The 26,324-nt window shown below is 35.7% G+C and overlaps 2 protein-coding genes across 2 annotated transcripts; one reads left to right on the top strand and one right to left on the bottom strand.

The window, feature by feature from the left end:
- Positions 1-282: 282 nt before the first annotated feature.
- On the top strand, positions 283-9,378 carry cfap221 (cilia and flagella associated protein 221). Its single transcript, XM_043226871.1, has 24 exons — positions 283-441; positions 593-693; positions 933-1,019; positions 1,250-1,345; positions 1,431-1,531; positions 2,066-2,169; positions 2,309-2,468; positions 2,625-2,745; positions 3,341-3,470; positions 4,203-4,305; positions 4,419-4,506; positions 4,587-4,670; positions 4,984-5,079; positions 5,258-5,348; positions 5,796-5,893; positions 6,108-6,188; positions 6,792-6,899; positions 7,008-7,178; positions 7,854-8,012; positions 8,132-8,232; positions 8,339-8,434; positions 8,515-8,625; positions 8,747-8,794; positions 9,004-9,378. Exons 1-24 carry the CDS (start codon positions 312-314, stop codon positions 9,128-9,130), a joined length of 2,592 nt encoding a protein of 863 aa, XP_043082806.1. The 5' UTR covers positions 283-311; the 3' UTR covers positions 9,131-9,378.
- A 2,283-nt stretch (positions 9,379-11,661) lies between these two features.
- Positions 11,662-15,699, bottom strand: LOC122330119 (cyclic nucleotide-gated channel cone photoreceptor subunit alpha). The gene is made up of 8 exons (XM_043226991.1): positions 15,608-15,699; positions 15,458-15,487; positions 15,207-15,365; positions 14,232-14,300; positions 13,952-14,140; positions 13,767-13,868; positions 13,385-13,491; positions 11,662-13,052 (listed from the first exon to the last, which is right to left on the bottom strand). The coding sequence occupies exons 1-8, from the start codon at positions 15,697-15,699 to the stop codon at positions 11,662-11,664; spliced, it is 2,139 nt and encodes a 712-aa protein (XP_043082926.1).
- Between the last annotated feature and the right edge of the window lie 10,625 nt (positions 15,700-26,324).

Here is a 26,324-nt window from a genome sequence, read left to right as displayed (position 1 = left end):
ATCAACAATTTCATTTATAAATGTTAAAGCTGTAAAGCTCTCTCAGGAGAGATAGGAATTAAATAATCTGACACACAATTAAAACGCTGAAATGGTTTAAAGTGCATTTGAGACATAATAAAAATAACATGGATACAGTGTCTAACATGGAATAACAAGGTTAACGTGTATATAAACGCATGAGAAATATTTACAGCACATCAAAACTGCATTTAGAATAAATCTACAAGAAATGTGAAAAATTTTGTTGACCAGAGTAGGTTAACTATCCACTCACAGGTGTGGATTATTTGTTATGAAGTTCAGCTGGCATGGAGGTGGTTCATTCTGCCCCCGAGACCTTCTCCAGGAGCGTAAAGAAGAAAAACCTGCTTCCCCTCAGCCAGCTTCTGGAGGACACCAAAAAGAGTGGAAATATTCCCCATCATCTTCTGGAAACTAGTCAGACCACTTTTTTTTATTTTTGTTTCTTAAACATTAGACCTGTAACGCTAGCTTTCTAACAGGCCACCAGCATGAAAGTGATGAGACTTTTGTTATTTCACATGGATGTATAATTTATCTTTGTACTGTTCGTTTGTATAACTTTTAGGGGTGTTTGCCAAACTGAAGAGCAACGGTGTAGTCCATGCCGAACCATTAGAAGTGCATTTCAGTGGCTTTGAAGTAGGAAAGGATTACAGGAAGAATCTGGTTGGTTTTTCATTTCTTGCTAAAACGTAATGCAATTCATTTTTGGTTTGAAAAGTTTTGTGGAATGTTTACATGGCTCGTGTCACAGACAACGCTAGGCCAAATTTCCGCAGATAGTACTCTGCGGTCAGAGGGAAACATCTCATGGGTTGACATTATAGAACGGGAAGAAAATGGGAGGAAGTGTGATGTAATGACAAAAACTGCTGTTGTTTGTTTTGTTTTGTTTTGTTCCCAAGAAACTTGTCAATGTCTCTTCTGAGGTGCTCAGTGTCCACATTATACCCCCTTTGACAAAGCATTTCCAAATTAAGTACATCAAAAAGGTAACCATGAACCTGCTTTCGATTATCACTTTTAACAGACCTGCTATAAAAATTGTATATAACGCTCCTGATTATTTCAGTTTCGTAATTCAGCAAAGGTGAATTGAATAAAACCTGTCGAAAATGTTTGAGAAAAATATTTATTTATTTTTTAAATACATTAAATTTATCATAAAGAAAATAAAGGTCATTTTAGGGCCATTAAGATGGTAGTCTTGTTTTAAATGCAGTGCAGACTGGTTCCGGGTCTGGCTTACACTGTTACAGTGCATTTCCAGCCAGATGAGTGGCGTTACTTTTCTGATAACATCAGGATTCACTGCAAGGTGAGAACACGATTTCTGTTTGCACATGCAAATTCTCACAGGACTTAGAACAGCTGTAACGTGTCTGCGTTTGTGTTGTTTTCAGGATGAGGAGAACTTACTTGTTCCTGTTCATGCATATCCTGTTATCAATGATCTTCACATCCCATCTCACATTAGTCTTCCCCCAGTGCCACTTGGGCAGAGGTATACAACGATTACCATATTACACAAATAACGTGTAAAATGTTAACATTTTTGTTAAAACATTTTTACTTTTACATTTTACTTATAGTTAGCAAGGATGCATTACTTTTATCAAAAGATTTTTACAATGTTACAAAAAATGTATATATATATATATATATATATATATATATATATATATATATATATATATATATATATATATATATATATATATATATAAAAATCTTTTGAATTTAAGACCACAGTAACTTCTCCATCGCAGGAATTAATTATGTTATAAAATAAACAGAAAAGAGTTGTTTTAAGTTCTAATATTATTTCATTATATTACTGTTTTTACTGTGTTTTGATCCAATAAATGCAGCCTTGCTGAGCTTAATGAACATACAAAAAATCACTCACCTCAATTTTTAAATGATAGTAAACATAAATAAAATGTAAATGTAATGATAAAGAAAGACACGTCTAGTTATTTTTTTTTATTTTGTTGATATGTAACTGAAAATATATGACTTTCCTTTGCTTTCATAGTGCCAGTCATGTGATTCCACTTAGCTGCAGTTGCCCAATAGACTTCGAGTTTCAAGTGTACTGCCTTCAGCCCCATAAGGCCTTCACTGTAAAACCACTCTCAGGTAACCAGATGCCTTCACATTTTTATATACTGTATATATTTTTGCTGTCACAGAGTTATTGATATAACTATAGTTTGTGATCAAAAACTGGTACAGTAGATTTTATGTACTGTACTTATGTTGTCTCCATGGTAATCAGGGATTATTCCAGCAAATGGAAAGACTGCGTTAAAAGTGACATTTACACCTCTGCGATACGGTACAGCTGATATCACATTGCAGCTGGTCATTTCTCAGTTCAACTCTAAACCTGTCATCTTCACCGTGACTGGTTCTTCATCTCCATACCTTCTGCTCAGGTAATACAAAGCTAAAGATTGCAGTGCAATAGCAACGCAATATACTAAAACACTTTAGCAAGCACATAGCAACCATGATGTCAAATGTAATGTAAATGTCTGAGTTTAGATGCTACTGCACAAACAATAATGACATTTGTGTTCTCTGTGCCTCAGTAAACCTGATGGAAGTTTCGAGGATGACGATCATTTTGGTGAAGAGCGGAAGACGTCTGATGGAAAATCTCCAGCTGTTACATCCCATCATAAGCTTAAAACGGCTCCATCCTTGGAGAAGGTAATCTCAAACTTCTATTACTTCAATTTTGAAAAGATCAGCTTCAATCACAGTGCATTTTTGTGATGGGTTGTTGTTGCTCTAGCTGGAGGACAAGCCAAGCTACACTGTTTGCCAGCAAAAATACTGGTCTTTTTAGCTGAACAAGATAACCTGCACCCAGAACAGAAAACAGAGTCGTGCTGGGGTTTTTTTTTTCAGCTGGGTCTGAAAAGTTTTAAGCTGTACAGATACAGGAATTTGAATTAGCTTAGGTCGATTTCATTTCTGTCCATTAAAAAGCAGTAGCTGAGAGGTTTGTGGGAGGCCAAATTACAAATTTAATTTTATTGTTTGCACACTGAGCTTCCTGAATTGAATTTGAATTGATACCCTGCCAGCCGTCAAATGTGGGAAACAAATAAACAGAATTACACTTATAAGAGAAAACCAGCAAAGTTTAGCTTTGGTGTTGATCGTTGATAATAACAATAGTAATAACAATAATATATAATATATAATAATGTTTGTACATATAAAAATGCAAGCGGTTTTCCATAATTATGTAGTGATTCATCACGCATACAGCCACATCTTTCTGTTTTTACGTTTACAGGGCAGCAAGAAGAAGACCAAACCCGATCCTCAACTGCAGGTTTCCACCACAGATATCACCACTCATGCAGGACTGGTTAAAATGCTTCTCCAGCCTCAAGACAAAATGAGATACAAGGACCTCCGGGAGGGTAAGAACACCATTACTCATCCAGAGGACCACTGAGGTGCATGTTAAGAACTAAAACCCAGGAAATTAAAGTTTGGCGAAGGCTCAGTATCTGCGTGTTGGAATGCTGATACCTTCACCAGGTTTTTGGACAGACGTTTTGCTTTCAGAAAAGACAAAGAGTTATGGTGGTCCACCAGCATCAAACCTGCATTTAAAAGCAAAAACCTGCCCAGACCAGCATGGAAATTGATGCTGATCTAATCTGGTCCTTTCAGCAGACTGGAGCTTAGACAATAATAAATAGTGCACCATTTTTTGTCTACCAATTACATGCCCTTTTTGCAATTTACCCAACCTGAAAATGGCCTTTTGCAGTGGTGCTTTTCTTGACTTTCGAGGCCATTCTTTAGCTCACATGTACTACTTTATTCTGTGCTGCCCTCACCGGAGTCATCACTCTGTATGTAATTCTAAAATCTGCAGTGATAGCGGTGGAGTTGAAAAAAAAAAATCTTTTTTACGCAACTCTCAGCATCATTTCTTACCCAGTGTGCTGTGTATGATGTCAGATGTTATATATCCTAAATAACAAAAACCTTATAGGCTGACTATTATGGTGAAACGACTTAAATCAGATTTAAAACCATACAGGAAGAGATTTGTATTGCATTTGTAAATCTATGTATAAATCTAAGTAAACACAACACACTCTTATTTAATGCAAGTTACCTGTGTGTTTTATTTGTTGAAGCCATGTCTTATACCAAGGTTGCAGACCAGACAAGAGAGATGAAAGAAGCTGCATTTTTAAAGAAGGTCCGACAAAAAGAGCAGAAAGCCAAACATATCTGCTGGTGTGTTGCTCAGTGTGATTTGTGTAACATATGACATATAGATATTCTGAGATTACAAACAATATTATGTGGTGAACTAAAAAACCCTGAGGACTAGTGTGTTTTGTCCTTAGGCAAGTTGATCTGGGTGATGACCCATGTTCAACAGAACAGAAACTAAAAATTTTGAAGGAGCAAGACGAGGCTCTTGCTGCATACAAAGTAAGCCAATGTATTGGTTAAATTCGTATTGAGCATTCTGTGCCACTTTCCAATGCTCATGCTTTTTATGTGAATTTCAGCTAAAATACAGCGGTGAGTCAGTGGCCTCTTCAAGATCTTCAACTAAACTTTCCTCACGGCGAGTTTTGCAACATGTTGGACAGGTACATGAAAGTGTGACATTTAATATTTGAATAAATTAGCATCTTTCTTACTGAAGTCATGCTTCTAGCTTGAACCTTTGACATAGCTCGTGTCCAAATTTGCACACTTACTGCAAGTATGTGCTGATTGTGGTAAAATACATAGTTTTGAGTATGTGGCAAGAAAGTATGATAAGCTTATATCGTGAAAGTTCTCCTTGATACTTGTCACGTACTGTACTGTAATGTTTGCCTGTAATCATTAGCAGCTAGCTCCTGTCATTTTCTTTAAATTTAATATCTTTTAGACTTACTTAACTGCTCTGTGTTATAGCTCCCAGAATGCACTGCTGTTTTCAGCAGCTATGGCACTGGCCGGCTGGAGGTCAGACAGAGAGCGCTCAGAATCTTCCAGCAGGCTTCTCGAAAGGTAACATAACTCGTAACTCTGCCTTGTTAATTTAATTTGGATGTCATTAAATTATTGTTTAGCACATTACTATGATGCTTGTTTACCACTCACTATGCCGATTAGCGGTGCTTGTACATAAAATGCTTGACTGTGCTAATAAGTACAATAATGTTACACTGTGTTTTGTTTAATTGAGGTTGTTCTTCAATGTCGTATGAACAAGAGACTGGTGTCACTAAGAGAGCTTGTTCGCAAAACCAGGACTCTGCAGGGAGACAAAGAATCGGGTGAGTCAGGAATTTTCTTTCAAGAAGCTAATACTTGTATTCAGTAAGGACACATTAGATTCAAAGGTGAGAGTATTGACTTTTAAATGTTTGCAGAAGCAGTCTATTTTAAATAAAGGCTGTTCTTTTGAAGTTTCTATTCACTAACCAATCACTTACAAAATGTCTTGAAAAATCAAGCGTCTCAAAAAAATATTTTCAATATTGACATTTTTCTTTAGCACCAAATCAGCACCCTAGAAAGATTTCTGAAGTTGGAAGTAATGACTGATGAAATTTAGCTGCCGTCAGAGGAATAAATTGCATTTTAAAATATATTAAAATAGAAAGCCTCATGAGGGACTAAAAAACCTTACCCCAGACTTTTCAGCAGTAGGTCTTATTGCTTTGTTTAACTAGCCATATCCTCTAAATAGATGTTTGAAAGATATTTGTTTTATTTTGTAGATGGGGATGAGAAGCCATGTCTTTTTACGATGACACCAGAAAAACTTCTGCCCTTCACCTTCAACACATTTACACCTGATGACGAACCTGATGAACTTGTGAGGGACTGCTTATGGTTACTGCGCTATAATTCTGATACACTTCATAATTGTAGTTTTATAACAAAACGTTTTTCAGTTACTGTAAATAGAATTCAAGACTCAGGTTATTTTGTTTTAAACATTGCCAACAAGTTTCAGTTGAACATCTGCGATGGGTAATATAAGGGCATGTTTTGTGGCGTTGAGGATGAAGTTGTGTTGTGGTTTTCAGGCTGTGAATGCATTGGGGCATGTTCCTGTCAGAATGCCTGAAGCGGATATGAAACTCACGATTCCATTATTCAGTCTAAAGGTACGGGAAGGAAATGCTGATAGGGATTTTTTTGTCTTATAATTTTTTTCTGAAATTCCTGAATTACTGTAAGTGGCAGCCTTTGGCTTAAAATATTAAATGTGGTTTTGTAAAATGTCTTCATTTGCGGAATATACGTGAGAGATGTTCTTACGTTTGTGTATGGTTGAGTGGCACGCCACAAAGAAATAACAGGAAGTGCCAAATGAAAGCCAGTTATTTATCTAAAATTGATCTAAAGCCAGTTATTTATTTAAAATGGTGCTGAGCATAGTGTGATTAGTATTGTTTTAATAATTCTAATTACTTGCTCTTATGTCATTCCAATCCAAACATGTCTGACTTTCTTTTTTCTATGGAACAAAAATGCGGATATTTTGAAGAATGCTGGTAACTAAACAGTTTTGGTTCCCATTGACTTCCATTGTATGGGCAAAACAAACAAACAAATGAAAACAGACCGATATGGATACAGTTTTCTATCTTTTTAATCATTTTAGGTGAACTTTCACCTTTAATTCTACATTTCATTCGTTTTTTGAGGTTCATTAAAAACAGGAAATAAATATTAATTTCTCTGAGAACTGCACATCTTTTCTGAAGGTCCCCCAGCGTTACAAACTGATGGGTTATCAGCCGCTGTCTGTCTATGATGCAGCAGCAACATTCATTCCTGCTGACCTGAGTAGGACATTACGCACCGGAGCACAGGTAAACATGCATATGTGTTACTCTTAACATTTAAAGATGTTTCGTTTTTCAAATTTATTTTGGATTTCGAAGTTTCAAAAAGCAAATGTGATTGTTGTTTTTTCATAGGATGAGTTGTTGCCTGTGGTGACTTGTACAGCTGTAGATCTCAGTGAAGATGAGGAAGATAAGGAACAAGAGGAAGATGATGAATCGGATCAGGATTTAGGTCCCATACTTAGTTTCAGTGCACCTGAAGGACTCCTCAGACCACCCAACTCCCACCCTCTCCGGATCTTTGTATGTTTTTTGTCACTTGTCATGGTCATGCCCATACTACGAATAAAATTGTTGCTAAATAAAATTAAATAAATAAAATGTTACTTGAAATAAATAATATTTATAATTATTTATATATATATATATATATATATATATATATATATATATGTGTATGTGTGTGTGTATATATATATGTGTGTAATAAAATAATAAAAAACACACAATAAAATTAAAACTTTAAAGTTAAAGAAAGATTAAAAATAAATGAAACTTAAAAAATAAATAATGATATGATATATTATATATATATATATATATATATATATATATATACCCACACACACACATCAACATTTTAAATATGTAATAAAACTAAAAACTTAAAGTAGAAAGATAAAAAAATATTAAAAATGTTAATAAAAATAATAATATGATGGAAATGTATTATTAGAAAAGGTTCTAATAATCCTAAAATAACATAAAAAGATAGTGTGTGTGTGTATATATATATATATAAAGTAGTAAGTAGAAGTATATATAGTCTGTCAGTTCTGTCAGTTCAGTGTAGTATTTTTATTTATTAATTTTTATTAAACTTTTTTACGTTAAAAATGTACAAATTATTTTATTCAAGTCATATTTTAAAATGGCCCAGTTTTGATAAATTAATGTTATCTTTTTATTTTAAATTAGAATCCTGCACCGCATGTTTATGCCTTCAAAACAGCTCCACTTTACTTGGAGTGTGACCTGAGCTTTCATTTGTGTCCACTGCCACGATACACCGTCCCTAAAGGCGATGTTGTGGGTGTGCATCTCCCTCCGACACAGAAGAAATTTCTAGATAGAAAGGTTTGTTAAGAAATTTAAAAAAATACTTTTTTCGCATTATCGTATTTTGAAAATAGTTTTATAAAAACAGTGTCTGACAGTCAATCCTGTATGCATTTACTTAAAAATGTAAATTGCAGGATATAATCAAAGGGATTATGACATGGAAGAAGTTTCCCTCTGTGGCCTTGAGCACTTTATCCAATATTTCGACTATAAGAAACGACTGTGCCCCACACATGTAAGTACTGCAACTGCACACACATTTCATTTACCTCTCAGTTACACACTACCTTTATACATTCAATAAAACAAGTTCATCTCTTACATAACTCTTTTCTATCTAGGTCTGACCCCTTCGGTATCGTCCTGCTTCCTGTGGAGGCTCCTCCAGCTTTTCAGAATCTGCCCGACAACATCAGAGATGAGATTCAAGCTGGAGCGTAAATACAGATTAGCCGCTAGCCTTTTGATTGTTTGTCACAGCATTTACAGATTCATGATGGTTTGATTTCTCTGGCAGGTCCGAGAGCTCAGATCTTCGTCTTACTCCTGAGATGGTTGAGGCAGAGTTCGGCCTTTCTGAGAGATCTTCAGCTACATCTATTAAAGAGGATGGACTTGAAGACAATAGGTTGGTACAATGGGTTATCAAATCACTGAGACTTACTAATTGACCTGTGTTTATCCTCTTCATGTTGAGATTGATGAATGAATAAATATAAAAACCTGAACTTAATCTTTTTGTCTACAAGTCTCAGAGCTCCAGTAGCAAGAGTTGCCTCTGCAGAAACAGCCATGAGGTGAGAACCATCATTTTGAATTTCACATGTTGTAGCACATAATGCTTATATAGATAAGGTGATTGTTGAAGTATAAGTTATAAAGCAAAATGGCAGTTTAATGTCTGTTCCGTAGTTCTGGCATGTAGGGGAAGTTTCCAGCACATTATTTGCCTTTGTTGTTCAGGTTGTGAGGTGAGATAAAGTTTCCTCCTCTCTTTTGATCTCAGAGACTCCCATGAGCAGCCATTGGCGTCAACACAGAGCAACAGACTGGGACCAAAAGTGCTGGGTAGATTAAAAGAATTGAAATCTACAGGCAGAGTCAGCTGTGCTTCATCAAGTGACAGTAAATAGCACTTTTATCTATGCTTTAGTAATTCTTTCATTAGTGCTGTAAATACATATTCTGTTAATAAGCACAACTAGAACAATGCAATGGACAGTGAAATGCAGTGCCAGCTCAGGTACAGTAAACCTGCGGACTTTAGCAAAATGCAGTGACAAGCCACCAGATGGCATTAAATGTCTGACACATGAAACTCAGCAACTGTACCTTCAGAAACAGATTTCATGATCAATATTTGTATGGGATCTTTCTCTTTTTTTATAAATCCTATTAAATCATTTGTTTCTAAATCCATTTTTTTTCATCTTAATTTTTTAGAAATGTTAATAATATATTTCAATATAATTTTACACCATAATGCAATTTTTTATATCCAAAATACTGATTATGAAAGTAAATAAAAAAGTATAACAAATTAGATGAGCATATTAGAGTAAAACATTAATTTAGAAAAATATATATATATATATATATATATATATATATATATATATATATATATATATATATATATATATATTGCTTTAATAACAGCCCAGTTGAGCATGAATTCCAAGTTTGTTCAAAATACATTTGTTATATTGATACATTTTACATCATAATGCTCCTACAATATTTTTTATATTATATATTCATAATATTAAATTTTATTTCCAAAGTATCCAACATTTCATTGTGTCATTAGATTCAGTGAGAGTCTGATTATAAAGACATGATGAGGCTTCAAAAACAGAAGCAATGGAGGCATACTAGTTTTGCACTCAAGCAAATGCCAGCCCGGGTCTATTTTGTCTATTTGGCTGCTTCATTCCTGTCCCTGGGGAAAGATGGAGAAAAGGCAGTCTAATTAGCACCCTGTGTTGCACAAAGTTCATGGAAGGTTGACACCTGATAGCAGTCACGTCATTTGCATTAGAAGCTGTTCTTGTAATAATAGTGATAAACCCCAGCCATTTTCTATAACCAACTCCATTTTCTATGATTTTATAACTAAAATACTTCTATAATTAAATCTGTTAATATATTTAAACCTGATTGAATGACTCAATATTTAACCAGTAATCAGTGAGTAGTTCAAGAATAAACTGAATATAACTTGAAGTAAAAAGGCTTATGTGAAACGAAACTTAGATGCTGATATTTAATTTCTTGTTACGTGCCAGTCTCTGTGTCTTCCTCTCAGGAGTCAAACCTGCAATGTTTGCTTTTCCAACACAGCTCCTTAACTACCCTTTAATGCTTGGTCGGTCTAATTGTTGGGCTACCGGCCCCCATGGAGAACCCAAACTGAAGTCATATATTGTCGCATTAGGGGCAAGTCTGAACAGGATCTTGCCCACAACAACTGCACTGTAGACATGACTTTCAATCCACAGTGGACACAAAATGTTAGGAAAATTTCTAAAATATTTTTTTAATTTAATTCAGAACATACACTTATTTCCATTAGCTGACTGAAAATAAAACATACATACAATAACCAAACATGATGGCCTAAAAATGGGGAACCTCCATTTTATTCTCATGTTAAAAATAAATGCAATTTTATCACATTACAGGATGTTCCACATTGGTATTATGCTCGCTTAACGAAAGCTTTGATATTTTAGCTTAGGAGCAATTCCTTCAAAAATTGCAACAAAATTGAAGGATATTGTGCATATTTACCAATGCTGGTTCCAAACCACTTACAGCATGACATCTCACAGAGAGTATAGCTGCAAAATAACCCTTTTAAAGTTCAGTGTAGGAATCGTGCTGCCTGAAATTCAGACACTGCAATACTTAAATAGTACTGAAATTTAATGAAAATGAATCCCTTACCCCCATGTCGTTTCAAACCGTCTTCAGAAACAATTTTAGATATTTTAGAGGCATTCAACTGTCCCGCTGACTGCCAAGTAGTGACACTGTTGAGGTCCAGAAAAATATGAAAGGCATTGTCAGAATAGTCAATCTGCCAAAAAACATTCTCGTTGCTTCATAATGTTACAGTTGAACCAATAATAGCAGATGGACTATTCTGGCAATATCTTTCATACTTTTCTGGACCTTGACAGTGTTCATTACTTGTCAGTTAATGGGAGAGACAGACACCTTCATTACACACCTTAAATTGTGTTCAGAGGACGAACAAAGCTTTTAGAGGTTTAGAACGACATAGGGTTAAGTGATTAATGACAAAATTTTCATTTTGGGGTGCAGTAACCCTTTAATAGCGACAGCATAAGGAACCAAAATGCCCCCCCAAAAAATGATGGTCTTGGCGCGTTGTTGTTCAAAATTACTTGAAGACAACCCTACATTAGTCAGGCTGAAGATGTCTGATCTGTCATTGTTTACATGCCTTTACAAATTAGATTTAGGTCTTGTGAAATGCCAAGTCTCTGACTGAATCGTCTATAAATAGTACATGTTGTTGCTGTGCTACTTTGAGATCAAGAATTCCTCTCAAATGATGCCAGATTCCTCTATATGGGTAAATGTGTAATCAGTAATCCTTAGACACAGTGTAAAGTCAGTCTATTTTGGCGCAAAACTATTTGTCCTTCTTATCCTCCACGACCTCGGACAAATCCTCCTGCCTAAGAGTCTTCACTCTGGCCTCCATGTTGGCGATCCTCTGTTTGATCTTGCTCTGGCTGGATGTCCAATCTGCCATAAGGCGAGCAAATTTGGTTTGCATCACATCAAGATTGGTCTCCAGGACAACAACCTTTTGCTCCAGATCCTTCGCATCTGCACCAGCATTGGCCGCAGCCTCGTCAATGAGATTGTCTTTCATCAGAATAGCCCTACCTTTCTCCTCTAGTGCCTTTTTGGCTTCTGGGTACTCGGTTAACGCCTCCATTAGGTCATCTTTTGAGAGCGCGAACAGATCAGAGTATCCCACGCTACGTATGTTAGCAGTCCTGCGGTTACCGGCTTTACTTCCTTTAATGCCGAGGATGCTGATCTCACCAAAGTAAGCACCATCGCCCAGCACCACAAACTGCGTGACGCCATCGTCCGCCACCACAGCTAGTTTGCCTTCTTTGATGATGTACATCTCTCGCCCAATGTCTCCCTTCTTGCAAATGTAGTCGCCTGGACTGAAAACCTGTGGTTGAAGTTTAAGGACGAGCTCAACAAGAAGACCCGCTTCACAGTCCTGGAAGATACGCACCTTCCGAAGGGTTTCTAGATGCACGTTGATAGCGATCTCTGCCTTGAGCTTATCTGGGAGGTTTTTGAGCACTTCTTTTTCGTCGCAGGTCTTCTGTTCAGTCCAAAGGTAGTCAAACCACTTCACAACACGGGCCTCCAGATCTTTGGTGACTTTTCGGAACTGCATGTACTGTTTGATGGAGTCGATCTTGGCCTGGAACTCTGCGCGGGACGCATTCATGTTGGAAATCATGGCACCAACGTTACCAACAATGGTGGCGAAAATGAGCACGCCGATAAGGAAATCAGAAACTACAAATAAATACTCAACATCTCGGACTGGCGGTGGTGTTTCCCCGATGGTGGTGAGTGTGAGAGTGGACCAGTACAAGCAGTAGATGTACTTTCTGGCAAGGCGGCCAAACTCAGGGTCGCTGATGTTGGGGTAAACCCATGTGTCCGAGCCAAAACCGATTGTTTTTGAGATGGCAAAAAAGATGCAGCCATTCCAGTGGATGATGATAAGGATGTACAAGACGAGATTGCTGATTCGGAAGATGTTGGGAAAGTTGGTTCTGGTTTCAGTGCGGTCAAAGAACTCAAAAAGACGAGCCATTTTGAAAAGCCGGTTGAATCTCAGTTCAGGATTGTTGTAGCCTACTTTCAGCATTAATATGTCTGTTGGTATCATGGAGAACACATCGAATCTGAATTGCGGTGACTTTTTGTAGTGTTCCCACAGCTTCTTAGATTCTCTCACTAGCAAGCCTTGCTCCAAGAAACCTGTCAAAACAATTTCACTGTCATGTACAGTGTTTACAACAATGTGCTTCCCTGAATAGCAGTGATTTTAAGTTATTCTAGTAATGGGCATTCTTCAATAAAAGCAATAACTATTATAAAAAGAATTTACATTTTTATTTTATGTTTGCTGTAACATTTTAATTTAGAAATTGTTTAATATAATATTCATGATTTATTAAGTGAAATTAATTTAAATCACCCCTAGGAAATTTGCTGACCCCTGGTTGAGAACCACTGCTTTAGAGGGAGTGTACTTCATTTACTGTTACAGTTAAATATAAGTGAACACAAACAGTGACTAATAATCTCACCTGTTCTTGATCTCACAAATGTGTCCGTATAGTAGATGGCGTCAGATGAATAGTCCAAAACTATCCATAACATGGTGTAATCATCTTGCAGTTCATTAAAACAGGCTCTGTTTTAAAGAAAAAAAAGTAAATTAGCAGCACCAAACAATTATTCATTATTTAATTAATAATTATTAATTATACATAAATTATTTATTTAATTAATAATTAAAAATATTATAATGAAATATAATCACTAATTAATTAATAATGTGTTAATGCTAACATTCTAACATTACAATATCTCCAAAGTATTAATAAAATGTAATAATTGGCATATAGCATAATGGATATAAATTGTTATTTTACATTTAAGTGCAAAAAATCTAATATATAAATTTACCTGGTAACAAGCATCATCAGGTTGTAGAAGACAGGTATTGCTACAATGGTCAGCCAGCGATAGTACATATCAGTCGCTGGATCCATAATCCAAACATGTTTTCTTAAAAAATTAAAAAAAGAAATTAATAAAGACTGAACAAATAACTACATTTAATTGCATTTCAGTTGAGTTAAAATACTCACGGTTTCTCCTCTTCCTTCTTTTTGTCATCTTTTTTGTCATCTTTCTTTTCATCTTTTTTTTCATCCTTTTTTTCTTCCTTTTTCTCCTCTTTCTTCTCCTCTTTTTTCTCCTCTTTCTTTTCATCCTTCTCATCCTTTTTTGGTTCTTCTTTCTTATCATCTTTCTTTATCTCCCTGTCATCCTTTTTGCTGCATTAAAATGATAATTGTTATTTAGGAGGTAGCAAACAGCAGAATGTACTTCATAACATGTTATAATATATTAATTTCTTTCTCTTACTCATCTGTATTGTTGCAGTTGTTCATATTCAGTGTTGCAAGAGGCCAATGATTTGCATTGTTGTTGAAACTGTAAAGGCAATGACATTGAATTAATTTTATAAAGCTAAAATAAAAGTAGTAAAAGCATGGCCTTCAGCCAGTCCCAGGAAAAATATAGGATTTTTTTTCCACGTTTTCTGCACTAAACGTAGGAGGAAATGTATATTGGATTAACAATCGGATTTAAATGGATCTGCTAAATGGATTCAAATGTGTTAAACACTGGTAAATGGAGCTGACAGTACTACATTCTTACTGGTAGCTGAAAGCATTATCAAATTAACCTAAATATTTAATAAATGAACAAGGAAGAACTTGTGAATTATGTATTTTTAAAATCTGTGGAGCTATTATTCAAAATGTGGGACTTTATATAGTGCATTTCTCTGCGTTCAATTTAACCTAGTAGCAGAATGAAGACGTGAGTGTGCGGTAGACAGCAGGGGATTATAAGGTCACTGTCAGCACATCCTCCGTTGTTGTCTTGAGAAACACACTTAATCCCACTACAGATCACGGGGCATTACATTAGGGCTGATTATGTTTCCTCTCCGAGTATTCCTGATAATTAGCTGCTCATTTAGTTGGAAATGCAGAAATTGTGCATTCATTCGGTCAAACCTTCTGCAGAACAACAAACCAAAAGAACAAAAGCTATACTCTTAGCTATATACCTATGAGGATTATAATATTCGGGAGTCTGCGGCATCTAAAAGATTCAAAATCCCCGTTCTCTACAACAGAATGCATGATGCATTACTTTAATTTCATATTCAGTTTCAACTTCGCTCAACCCTATGAGGCCTTTACCATAGCTGAAACACAGTTGGCTTTAAAGGATTTGCTGAAAACGCTGTTGTATATAATTCTATATGTTGGGTCAAGTTTGACAATACTACATTTGTACAAATGTTTCTAATGCATTTTCACTCACTTCCTCTTGCGCAGTTGGTCCTGTCCTCTGTCGTCGCATGATGCATCCATTTGCTCTGCCATGTCTTCAGAGTCCTCTGTTATCATATCTGAAACACTGCGTTCTGAAGCTTTACATTTGGTGGATCTTCCTCCAAACCTCGGGATGAAATGGGACATCCTAAAGGTGAAGATGCAATAACATATTAAAATCACTTTTAATTTATAAAAAAAAAATCTTCAAATTTCCAAAAAGGAAAAAGATCGAATCACCTGCCCATTAGCCCACGGGGAGGCTGGTCACTGCAAATGAGACAAATTAAATATTTGGAATTAAATGGTAAAACCAGACATGCACTGAATGTGACAAGATGTCGACCAGATGGCGGATTGTCTACGTATGTTTGTGGCAGTTCCTCTGACCTTTCTCCTCTCTCGATCCATTCAATAGCTGGTTCAGGAGTGAAGGCGGATCTTTGTGAGGGGTATGATTGTTCCGTGCAGATTTTAGCCATTTTATTTCCTGTTAGGCCATTCACTGCAATTAGATCGCATCTGGAGCCTTTGGGTAGTCACTCCTGTAAAGTGAAATGCACTTTCCTTAGCGAACAAATGCACTTTCACATGCAAAGTGGCTATTATCCATTTGGACACAATGTTCAAATCCATGAATAAACAGTATTAAGTGGTGTTTCGCACTGCTGCACTTTGACTATTTTTGTCTCACAAAGATTAAAAATAAATCCCTGTTCTATTTCGAGAATGTATAGAAGGATAAAGGACCATGCCAAATAGATGCAAGTGTCTGCTCTATAAATATACACCGCAGACTAAATGCCACGTGGAATCAGCAGTGTCTTCCAGGAAGGTAAGCTGTTTTAAGACAAAAAAGAGCCTTTGATTTTGCACATGACATTTCCCCTCTCGTGTGCTATAACTGGGGATTCCCTTAGCCAAACACGCTAAGATTAAACTCTCAAGATCTTGAACTTGAGAAGCATCTTGTAAAAAGCTTCAACCTCACTGAATATTTGTTTGCACTGTATGCAGCAATTCTGGCAAAGCCTCTAACCAAACAGTTACTGTTTTTTTTTGTTATTTTTTTTCAAAGTCCCAAGCTTTGAAGCCCTGCTAAAAGGCCACCTGAGATTAGTCTTTTAGAAGAAAACTTACAAAACCAACAAAATTCCTTTAGATCTCACATAGTGTCCAATATAGTTTACATTCTACAGTTTAGTTTTGAACAGAAAAAGGCTATTAAGCTTAATCACAGATCTGCCTGAGACATCAAAGCTGGCCTGTCCAGTTTAACTTTGAGTTTATATTCTGTACAGATACATGACCACAACTTCTCAAGCAGAAAAAGTGTTTAATTTGTAGCCTATATTCTTCTCTGTCAATGAAAACGGTTCAAAAAGTTAACATTTTGTCCCAACGCAACCCTGAGAGACTAAACGCCGGTCTGAGATAAAGTACATTGGTGGAACATAGATTTATTTCACTGCTCAAAGCGCCCTGTGATCACTCAGCTGCAGCTCCTCTTCGGATTTTCCATTTCCCCTTTGCATTTGCATTAAAGAGAGAAACCCAGTCTTGAGCGGTACTCAAACCGTGCTCCTAATCACCAGAGAAAACGTAGATGCTCTGATTTCCAAAAAAGCCGCACCGAGCTGCAGCATAAACCCCGCTCTTTAGTCTTTAGTCTGACGAGCGAAGTGATACAAAAAAAGTGAACCATCCTGTTGTTATACTATTAGGCTACATATATCACATCTGGGCTCGCGGAGCTCCGCTTGACTAAATAAAATTTGAAGACCCAAACCTATACAACAAATAAAAAGTCCAAACAATATTGCTGGTAATTCAGCAAGCAATTAAATAACTTTCACAAAAAGAAATGAGAAAAAAAACTTTGCCACAATCACGCTCACTTTGCCTGAGCTTATTTACCTGTAGCGTTTTGTGAGGATCTGCATAAACTCCGGCAAACTGCTAATTATTCCACGGGACTTGGTTCTTCACATCAGAGCAATCATATTCCACAAAAAAAATGTTCAGGTTCAGAAATATTCACACGATTTGAGCATTGTCGCGGAAACAAACAAACAAAAAAAGCTGTATCCCGTCGAACTCACACGAAGTGTGAGTAGTGCTCGAGTAGATAAGTCTCTTTCCCTGTCTCCACGAGCACCTGCCAAGAAAGGTGACAGCGTTAGGCTACTCCTCCCCACACTCCACCTGTCCAATAATAACCCGAGAGTATGCTAAATTTAAAGGACTTTAGAGTCCAAACCTTTGAGTCTTACAACACAACACATAGTAAAACAAACAAGATGATGTGATCATAATAGAATCTCGTCCATCAGATGATACTGGATAAACAGAATACACGTTTAGTCGTATTCTTATTTTCGGGAATCATGCTGTTTTGGAACCGATTTACATTTGTTTTTGTGCTGTGCTGAAATCCCAAATAAGAAGAAAAATCCCATCAGGATCAATTAGGATTTGTTCCAGTTAATTCCAACGAAACAAATATTTTAGGATTTTTTGCTAGATGATTACGGATGATAGCGTTTTATTTTGTGTTATCTTTCGCATAAAAAAAATTTTGAAGCAGAATGGATTCTGATTGGTTGTCAGTGTTTCTATTGTTTATCATTCTGATTGTGACAGTGATTGCAACGATATAATGCTATTCTACATTTAGAACGATTGTTAAAGCTATATTGTTATTATTAGTATCATCCTTGGTCTTAATGCTAGTCATTATCATTCTTCATGCTTGTTTTAGGTAATCTGTGTTGGACCCTGCAACATAAACCAGTTAGTTGCCAGTGTTAAATAGTTTGAGTAGAGCTTATTATGCTAACTCAGCACCAGTTAATGGACTTGTTGCTGTAGGGTCAGCGGCCTACATGAAAATTGATGGCTTGCTTCCTCATAGAAGCTGTAGCGAGGTTTCCATGTTTTAAGTCAATTGGATTTAAGTCAATGCATGACATTTTCTGTTGGTGCTTTTAATAAATTGCTTGGCAACAAGCAATATAACTAAGTTCATGCTCTGCTGTTTATACTCTTTTGCCACCTTTAACCTTTGTTAACGCTTTCTGCACTGTCATGCAGCCTCCAACTGAGTCTTAATGGCTTGTGCAATAAACCTGTAAGCATTCCTCTATAGGAAACCTTGCACACCGCTGCTTTACCACAGAAAGATCAAGTCCTGACCAATCCTTTGAATCTGCTGGCTTTAGGAAACCTGCTGAACAGAAGTCGTAATCTGGGTTTACCCACTAATGCTCTTTCTTGGACCAAGTCTTAAGAATCTGTCAGGTGTAACAGAAAATCTCTATCTATCCATCAGTACATGCACAGAAGAACGCAAAATTGTTTCTCTGTGATGAACTGTTCATCATACTACTGTGAAAATCACATTATGGTTAAATTAGGTCGTGTATAGAAAATAAACAGTCGGCACTATGGTTATCATCAGTTTGCTTTGCAAAGCTATTCATTTCTGAATTAACTCAACCAGGTAATTTTGTAATTTATGCTAGTTTTAGTTTCATTTCAAATTTTTATGCTATTTTGTGATGCCCATTATTACTCAGAATTGAACGGTCCCATTAATGATTCAGTGGTTTAGTCTACTGCAGCTAACACCTCCAAGTTAATTTGTGTTATATCTACTATCTGTCTTGTTGAATGTCGTGAATATCATTATTTCAGATCTTTACTCATGAAAATGTCTAATTCGTTGCGACCCCCAGTGTGATATTTTGCTGCTGATTACAAACAGTCATTCTCAGACAGCACGGCCGTCTTTGAGAGAGGATCAACCATCATCAATGAGATTATGTTTAATCTTTTGATGTCAGACTTCAAACAAGAGCGGCAGAGCAAACGCTAGGCTCTAATCACTCTGAAATGATAATGAAGCAATTCCATTGGAGAATTCGAAATGAGTAGAGAACTGGTTCAACATTTGTACAATTTATAGAGACATTTTTCTTATTTGAGATACGTGTTCATTGCCATTCTCTGCTCATTGTTTTAGTTTCATTTTTAAACAATTAGCTTATAATGATGCTCAAAACATCACTTTGATGTTTCAGTCAGGTGTTCAGCCAATCAGTCTAGTTACTGCAGTACAATTAATTGTTAGGAATTATTAAATAAAGTTTTACATCCACTGAAATTTAAATCTGATTATATGCAAAAAAAAAAAAAAAAAAATCCAGGTGTGTAGACTTACCTGAAGTATTGGTATTTGCAAAACAATTGTCCCTATAAAAAAATTAACCAGTGCATATTAAATATTCCATTTACATGTCCTGTAGATACAGTATTAGAACTATGCTAAGGTCCAGTTAAGGTTCTTGGTTTTCTAATGACTGTTATAAAGCAAAGCCATTGAGCATGTTAACACCAAACATCTCCAGAGGTGCCTCTTGTTTACAGGTGCTGTTGATAGTCCTGGTCTAATTGCTGTACTGCTGTGTGGTTATAATTGTTTAAGTCCCCTGAGCCGTTATGTAAATTCACACCTTTATAATTATTGAATGCCTCCTAAACTGTAAAAATGAGTAAAATTTCTTATTAAAATGTATAATACATCTAACTGGGTATAACAATATCTAATTATAAATCTGTTATAAATTAGAGATATTTTGAGTTAGTTTTTATTTACTTTCATGTTAACTTTAGATACATTTTTAGTAATGTTTAATAACAATAAATTCAAATTATCTTTAATAACAATAAATTCAAATGATCTATTTTCTGTTGTTATTTTATTAGTGTTTAAAAGTTTTAATAATTTTGTAAAATAAACCTACTTAGTTTTTATTCATTTTTATTAGATTTTTTTTACTTGATTTATTTTATATATCAAGTTAAAATAAATGAAAATGAGAAATATTGCATTGACGACTGTTTTTATTTGTAAATTTCATTTAATGTTTAGTTATAATGTTTAGTTTACTTAATATATATATATATATATATATATATATATATATATATATATATATATATATATATATATATATATATATATATATATATATATATATATATATAATTTTTTTAGAATTTTTGGGGTTTTAGTTTTTAGTTAACTATAAACACCCGGGGTTTATATCTGTGTTTTTTTTTGTAAAAGATCCATCGTTTATATACTGTTTGAAAGTTTGAGGACAGTATGATTTTTTATGCTTTTGAAAGAAATCTCTTATGCTTAACAATGCTGGATTTAAACAAATACAGTAAAACACTATTTCAAAAATTCAATTTTAAAATGTTATTGTGTGTGCATAACATAAGCGCTATATAGATCATCAAGCTGACAGGAAAGCTTTCTATTTCCTCCCAAGTCTAAATGAAAAGATTTTTACAACACAAATACAGCATGGAGGCCCCCTGCTGGTCGACGGGCCACATTCACCACTATTATATGCATATAGTGCGAGAATTGTCTTGCATATGCAGCCGCAATTACCGTAGGAAGTGATCCACTTTTGAAGTTTTTTTCCCTCTTTGCCATGCTTATACCCACAAAGAAGCCGTGTTCAGATGAATGACATTTTTGAAATGCGCACAAATTATTAATGCGCATTTGCAACATAAAGCAGTCTTCCCACACAGAGGAGATCTAAAACATTGCTCAGCGCTGCCTGAAAATCAATCCAGACTTCTCATCCTGTTTCTCACAGCTGTCTGTTCTTCCTCAGTTCACTTCCAGACCACACGGAGGAGAAAAGCCCCTGCTGTCTTCTCCTGTAACCCATCACGACATCTCATTACACACACATGCCATGAAGACGCCTGTGCAGCATCACAGCCTCTGAGTAAATGAACAGGGCTGGCCTCCGTCGAGCTGTACAGACGCTACTCATCTGCCTGAGTGCTGCTGCTGCTGCTGCTGCTGCTGTTGTTGTTATTAATAAACAGCCTTAATGTCTCTGTGAGGCTGCTCACACGAGCAGAAGGCTATTTTAGGGCTCCTCTGACATTGTTCTGACTTTGCTGCAGCGTGTTACTGAACCGATGAAGCAGAGAGAGGTCAAACTGTTTCATTTTAGGGCTCCAAACCTGGGCCATATGTTCACTTTTTAATGCAGATAGCCTATGGTGGTACATTGCTCTGGTACATGCATGTGATAATACTAACATCAGGATGCATGGCATGCGTGAATATATTATTCCTGCCTTGAGTGCACTGAAGAGATGAGTCATGCTCCCATGATGATGTATGCATGCTTTTTCAATTTTGTTGCCAGCGGTTTACTCTGGGGAGGAAATGTAGACAGCGCCTCCTCAAAAATCTAGAGAAAGTAACTGTCAAATAGCCCAATAATAACACAAATAGAAATGTAGGGTGAATTGCATTCTCGGTTGTGTGATTAATATACAGTCTAGTTTTTATTAGCAAAACAAGGCAGTGCAATACAATCATAATTGAGAGATGTACAAATAAACACTCCTGGAAAGCCTTATGTATTTGATACTTAGAGTTTAATGTGATTTTTCAAATGTACGAATAATCTAGCCTATAGTGTGTTTCAGAAGAGTAAGTGTTCATCCTAAAATATTACTAACAATAGTAATATTTCAGTATAGATACATGAACAGCTCCATGATCGTAAAGCACATGTTTAAAATCATTCTAAATATGAGTCCAGTCACCATATTTATATAGTGTTTTATACTATACTGATTGTGTCAAAGCAGCTTTATGGTGTTAATGTGGAAAATAATGTTTTAGTCGTACAAAATAAATTACATTTTGTTGTAAAGCAGTTCTGTAAAAAGGATAGGTAACAGTTAAAATGTTGTTATTACGTTTGCTTAATTATTATTCAGACAGCTGAAGACATGCACTCTACAACATTGTATACAACATGTTTTGATCGTATTGATTTTTTTGAAATTAAAGGCCTTTTATATTGTTACTTATATTACAAGAAAGACACTTACCGGACTGCAGCACATTTTACCTAGATTATTCATACATCTTTTTTAATAGAAAAGATCATGCTAAAATTATCATATTAAATATGATAAATTAGCCGTTTGAGCTCCCACTGATTAATAAAATGCTATATTAATATTTGAAGATATAAATATCAGCAAAGGCGTAAGAATTTTATTTATTCATTTATGTGGCTGTAATTAGGTGTTTTTTCTCCTTCGTATTCTTACACATGAGTCCTGATGTGTATTAAGATTTAACAAACTTTTCGAAAAAAACGAAAGTATCTTTCCGAGAGTTTAGTTCAATGCAATGCAAGTGCTTCAGTGTTTCCTCAGCAGAGAGCGGCTTTTGCAGTTTATGTCTAAGAGTTTGAAAGTTTCATGCTTCATCAATCCTCTGGCCTGGTCGGCTCGCACGTTAGGGGGAAATTACAGCTTTGGACTGGAACGGTCTGTTCTTTTTCTCCGCTTCCAGACTGAGGTTCGGTCTGTGTTATTCATCCCTCTGTGGAAGCTGCTGATAAAGTTCTGCTACGATCAGCATATGCTTAGCTTTACAACAAATGTCATCAAAATCCCCACTGACTGGGATTACAGCATGAGACACAGAGAGGAGGGGTGAGGATGATGTCACAGAGGGTGTGACTTATTCAGTAATGCCAGGATGATAAACGGTACATGTGTCTTTAAATAAATTGGTAACAACAACTGAATTAGCACCCTGTTTGCAGACTGCAATTGGTATTATATTAGGCAGTGGATGTACAGCTGGATAAAACATTACTTTGGGAATGGGTATTTTCAAAAAATAGCAAAGTCAGTAAAAACCGAACAAAACTTCCCTCCGGGGTCATTCAAGGACACCCTCACTTGGGTCCAAATGCAATTATATCAATTTAAAATATGTTTAGCATTTTTCCCCCAAGGACATCCATCTGCTTCCACACTGAAATATCATCTTACAAGACATATTAGTGAGAGATATACAGTGACAACTTTTTTTTTAATTTTTTAATCCAAAAGCGGATGTCCTTGAATAAATAAGATGTGCGCGTTTGATCCAAATAGATGTGCAGTGGTGCCACTGGATTTATTCTGTTTCTGATTGTTACAATTAATGGCAAAATAAGTGTTTGAAAATGTAAACTCTACAGTAGAAGATAGAAATAGCTGACATAAAACCAGTTTTAGCTGCTGAAACTACCATAAAAAAAAGTATGCACTTTAGAAAGCGAAGTATATGTGTGTGTGTGTGTGTGTGTGTGTGTGTGTGTGTGTGTGTGTGTGTGTGTGTGTGTGTAAAAAGGGACAAAAAGCAGGCAACATAAGAGCATGTCTCAACACGGAGGAACTAGAGGGCGTTTGAAGGTAACAGTTTCAGTAACCCAAGATGGATTATATTCGTGATGTAAGCACTAGACCTTCCCAGAAAAGACAAGGTTTTATAAATAGCACAGGTGCATGCTCAGCACGGTTTATACAGCCGCCTGTATATTTTATATTCTATTAATGCTCTTGTTCAGCGCTGACACACGTGAGGAAGAACCAGGCTAATTTTACTGGCCTGTTAAAGATCAAGATCAATCATGAGTGCTATTGATTTGTTTTACTGGGGGGGGTTGTCCCAGATAACACATCAATAGAAATTAGAAGAAAACGACATCTTTATTGAAGCAGGAGAAGAAGATACAAGAGGATTCTCGTTTCTTCATAGTACAGTGCAGCATGTATTGTTTGCTGAGTCTGTTCTCCCCCACCGCTGCTAAACCATCCACACACACACACACAGGAAATGAACATTACTGCTTACTCAAGCTTAATATCATATTCCACCTACGGAAAGATTTAATATGACCACTCCATTGTCTGTTCATTCATTGTTGTTAGAACTGATAATATCCGATTAATCGAATAAACTCGACGCAACAAAAAGCCTCGCCAGTACGATAACGCTATCACTTCACCAGTGTTGGCTAAGCAAATCCTAAAATGATTATTTCTGCTCCGAACTGCATTGTATTAATCTTTAAATCAACTGGAAGCAGGAAGAAAATGCAGGAAGATAATGATCTTATGTTTCTGTAATGCGATCAGGTCATTATGACATCATGGCTCTCCGTTACACAATGTTTCCTGATTAACAAACCAATTTCATGCACCGCACGAGCACATGATACGTATAAAACAAGTCCATAATGAAAGAACGAATTGGTATAAACTACTTAAAAGCTTTTTTTAGTCGCTACATTATTTGCTGGCCACATGGAAGACATGCAGTTTTGCTGCCTGCCCTCAGTTAAGCACTATTGTTGATATTTCACACACCAAAAGGCTTTTGAAGGTGGTTTATGAGGACACCGCCAATTTCACTGTAATTCAAAAGGCTTAAAAAGTATACTAAATTGTGTTTTTCTAAAAAAAAATCTAAAAATGCTCAAAGTTTCCTGTAAGGGGTAGGTTTAGGCATAGGGGTGGTGTAAGGCAATGACACATCCGCTAAAACGTTTATGCCCCATAAACTACAAATACCGACATGTGTGTGTTATCCATTATTAAATTATCTGCCTAAATTGAACTTGACTGTTCTTAACCTTGGTATTAGGTATTTTGACCTCTTATAAACGGATAGTCATAGACGGTATAAATAAATAAACGCCAAATGAAGGCGATTAGGTTAGTTGAGCGTATGGATGGGGTTATTTCAATCATTTATACAGGTCAGTGAGATGACGGTCAGGTTTGAGCAGACTTGAGAGGATTGAAAGTCCTTCTTTACAAACATACACAATTTGCTGCTATGTATGTCAGAACATCGCTTGATTAATGAACTGGCTTGAAACACAGTCAAAACAATATTTGATGAATTAGCTGACATCTAGTTATCACAAACAAGCAAATAAATAAATAAGAGTGAAGAAATACCTAGGCTATCATTTAGAATTAATAGCATTTGTGTGTGTATTTTTCCAAAGGGTGAAGAGGTGTGCAAAAAAAGAATAATAAACAGATGCACCTGGTGCTTATTCAGCCTAATAACTGCCATCATAAATCAACGATTGCATCTCTCCCACACGGAGATGTTTCTCTGTGGAAATATTGTGGTAACGCAGGCAGGCCTTATAGTAGCCTTCAGACCTGCTTCCTAAAATTATGTTTATATTTTGACTACAAACTGTGGATTGTTTTTGTATATATATATATATATATATATATATATATATATATATATATATATATATATATATATATATATATATTGTATTTAATCAGTAAAATGACTGGCAAATTCAAATAAAAATTAAATGAGCTAAAATGTTATTTACTTTTGTAGAGTTTGCATTATTTCAAAAAAAACAACAACTGTACATTACAAGTGTATTAACTTAATAATTTATTAGTGCTGTCAAATGATTAATCACGATTAACTGTACAAAACTTAAAGTTTTTGTTTACATTATATATGTCTTTGTACTATATATGATTTATTATGTATATATAAATACACAGACTTTATATATTTCTAACTAATATTTACGTTTATAGATTTATATATTCATATTCTTGTGTATTGTCTTGTGTATATATATATATATATATATATATATATATATATATATTATTTATAAATATATTTATTATATAAACACATTATTCATTAAAGATGTACATGCATGTGTGTGCATATACTTCATATACACAGTGCATATACACAGACAGTACACAAATATTATTTAAACAAAAACATATAAAGCGTTCGACACAGCACTATAATTTATTGAATGATAAAAAGAACGAAGAAGAATATATGTGTGATCGAAGCATTGCTCAAGTGTTTCAATCAACTGTGACATCTTTGTGATGATGATTGCTATATGCGGTCGTTAAGGGCCGTTTAATTCATTAAAAGCACTTTGCATCGCTTAAAATCTGTGCAATTACCATTCACATTCCCCTTCTCTCACACACGCAAACCCATCATATTCTGAAGTATTTTCACACTGAGAGTCACGTTCACATCACACGTCTGAGATCAGGTGGTTCTGCTTGGCGCACTCAGATACTCTTGGGCGCAAAAGCACATTTTTAATTCATCACGGCTCACATTAGTTAATCACCATCAAAGATCAGCCAGTGATACGACGACAGAGCAGGTAAAATCGCTTCC

This window comes from Puntigrus tetrazona, chromosome 1, assembly GCF_018831695.1.
Source record: "Puntigrus tetrazona isolate hp1 chromosome 1, ASM1883169v1, whole genome shotgun sequence".
In the NCBI taxonomy this organism is placed as follows: Eukaryota; Metazoa; Chordata; class Actinopteri; order Cypriniformes; family Cyprinidae; genus Puntigrus; species Puntigrus tetrazona.
This window is presented reverse-complemented; position numbering and strand designations above follow the sequence as displayed.

Bases quoted from the DNA above. Each gene is read 5' to 3' on its own strand.
- cfap221 (XM_043226871.1), top strand. From the start codon at position 312: ATGGAGGTGGTTCATTCTGCCCCCGAGACCTTCTCCAGGAGCGTAAAG. The intron at 442-592 runs GTCAGACCACTT...TATAACTTTTAG, and splicing joins CCATCATCTTCTGGAAACTA to GGGTGTTTGCCAAACTGAAG. The intron at 1,346-1,430 runs GTGAGAACACGA...TGTTGTTTTCAG, and splicing joins ACATCAGGATTCACTGCAAG to GATGAGGAGAACTTACTTGT.
- LOC122330119 (XM_043226991.1), bottom strand. From the start codon at position 15,699: ATGGCTAAAATCTGCACGGAACAATCATACCCCTCACAAAGATCCGCC. The intron at 13,869-13,951 runs GTGAGTATTTTA...TAATTTTTTAAG, and splicing joins AAGAAGGAAGAGGAGAAACC to AAAACATGTTTGGATTATGG. The intron at 13,053-13,384 runs GTGAGATTATTA...TTGTTTTGACAG, and splicing joins ATTTGTGAGATCAAGAACAG to GTTTCTTGGAGCAAGGCTTG.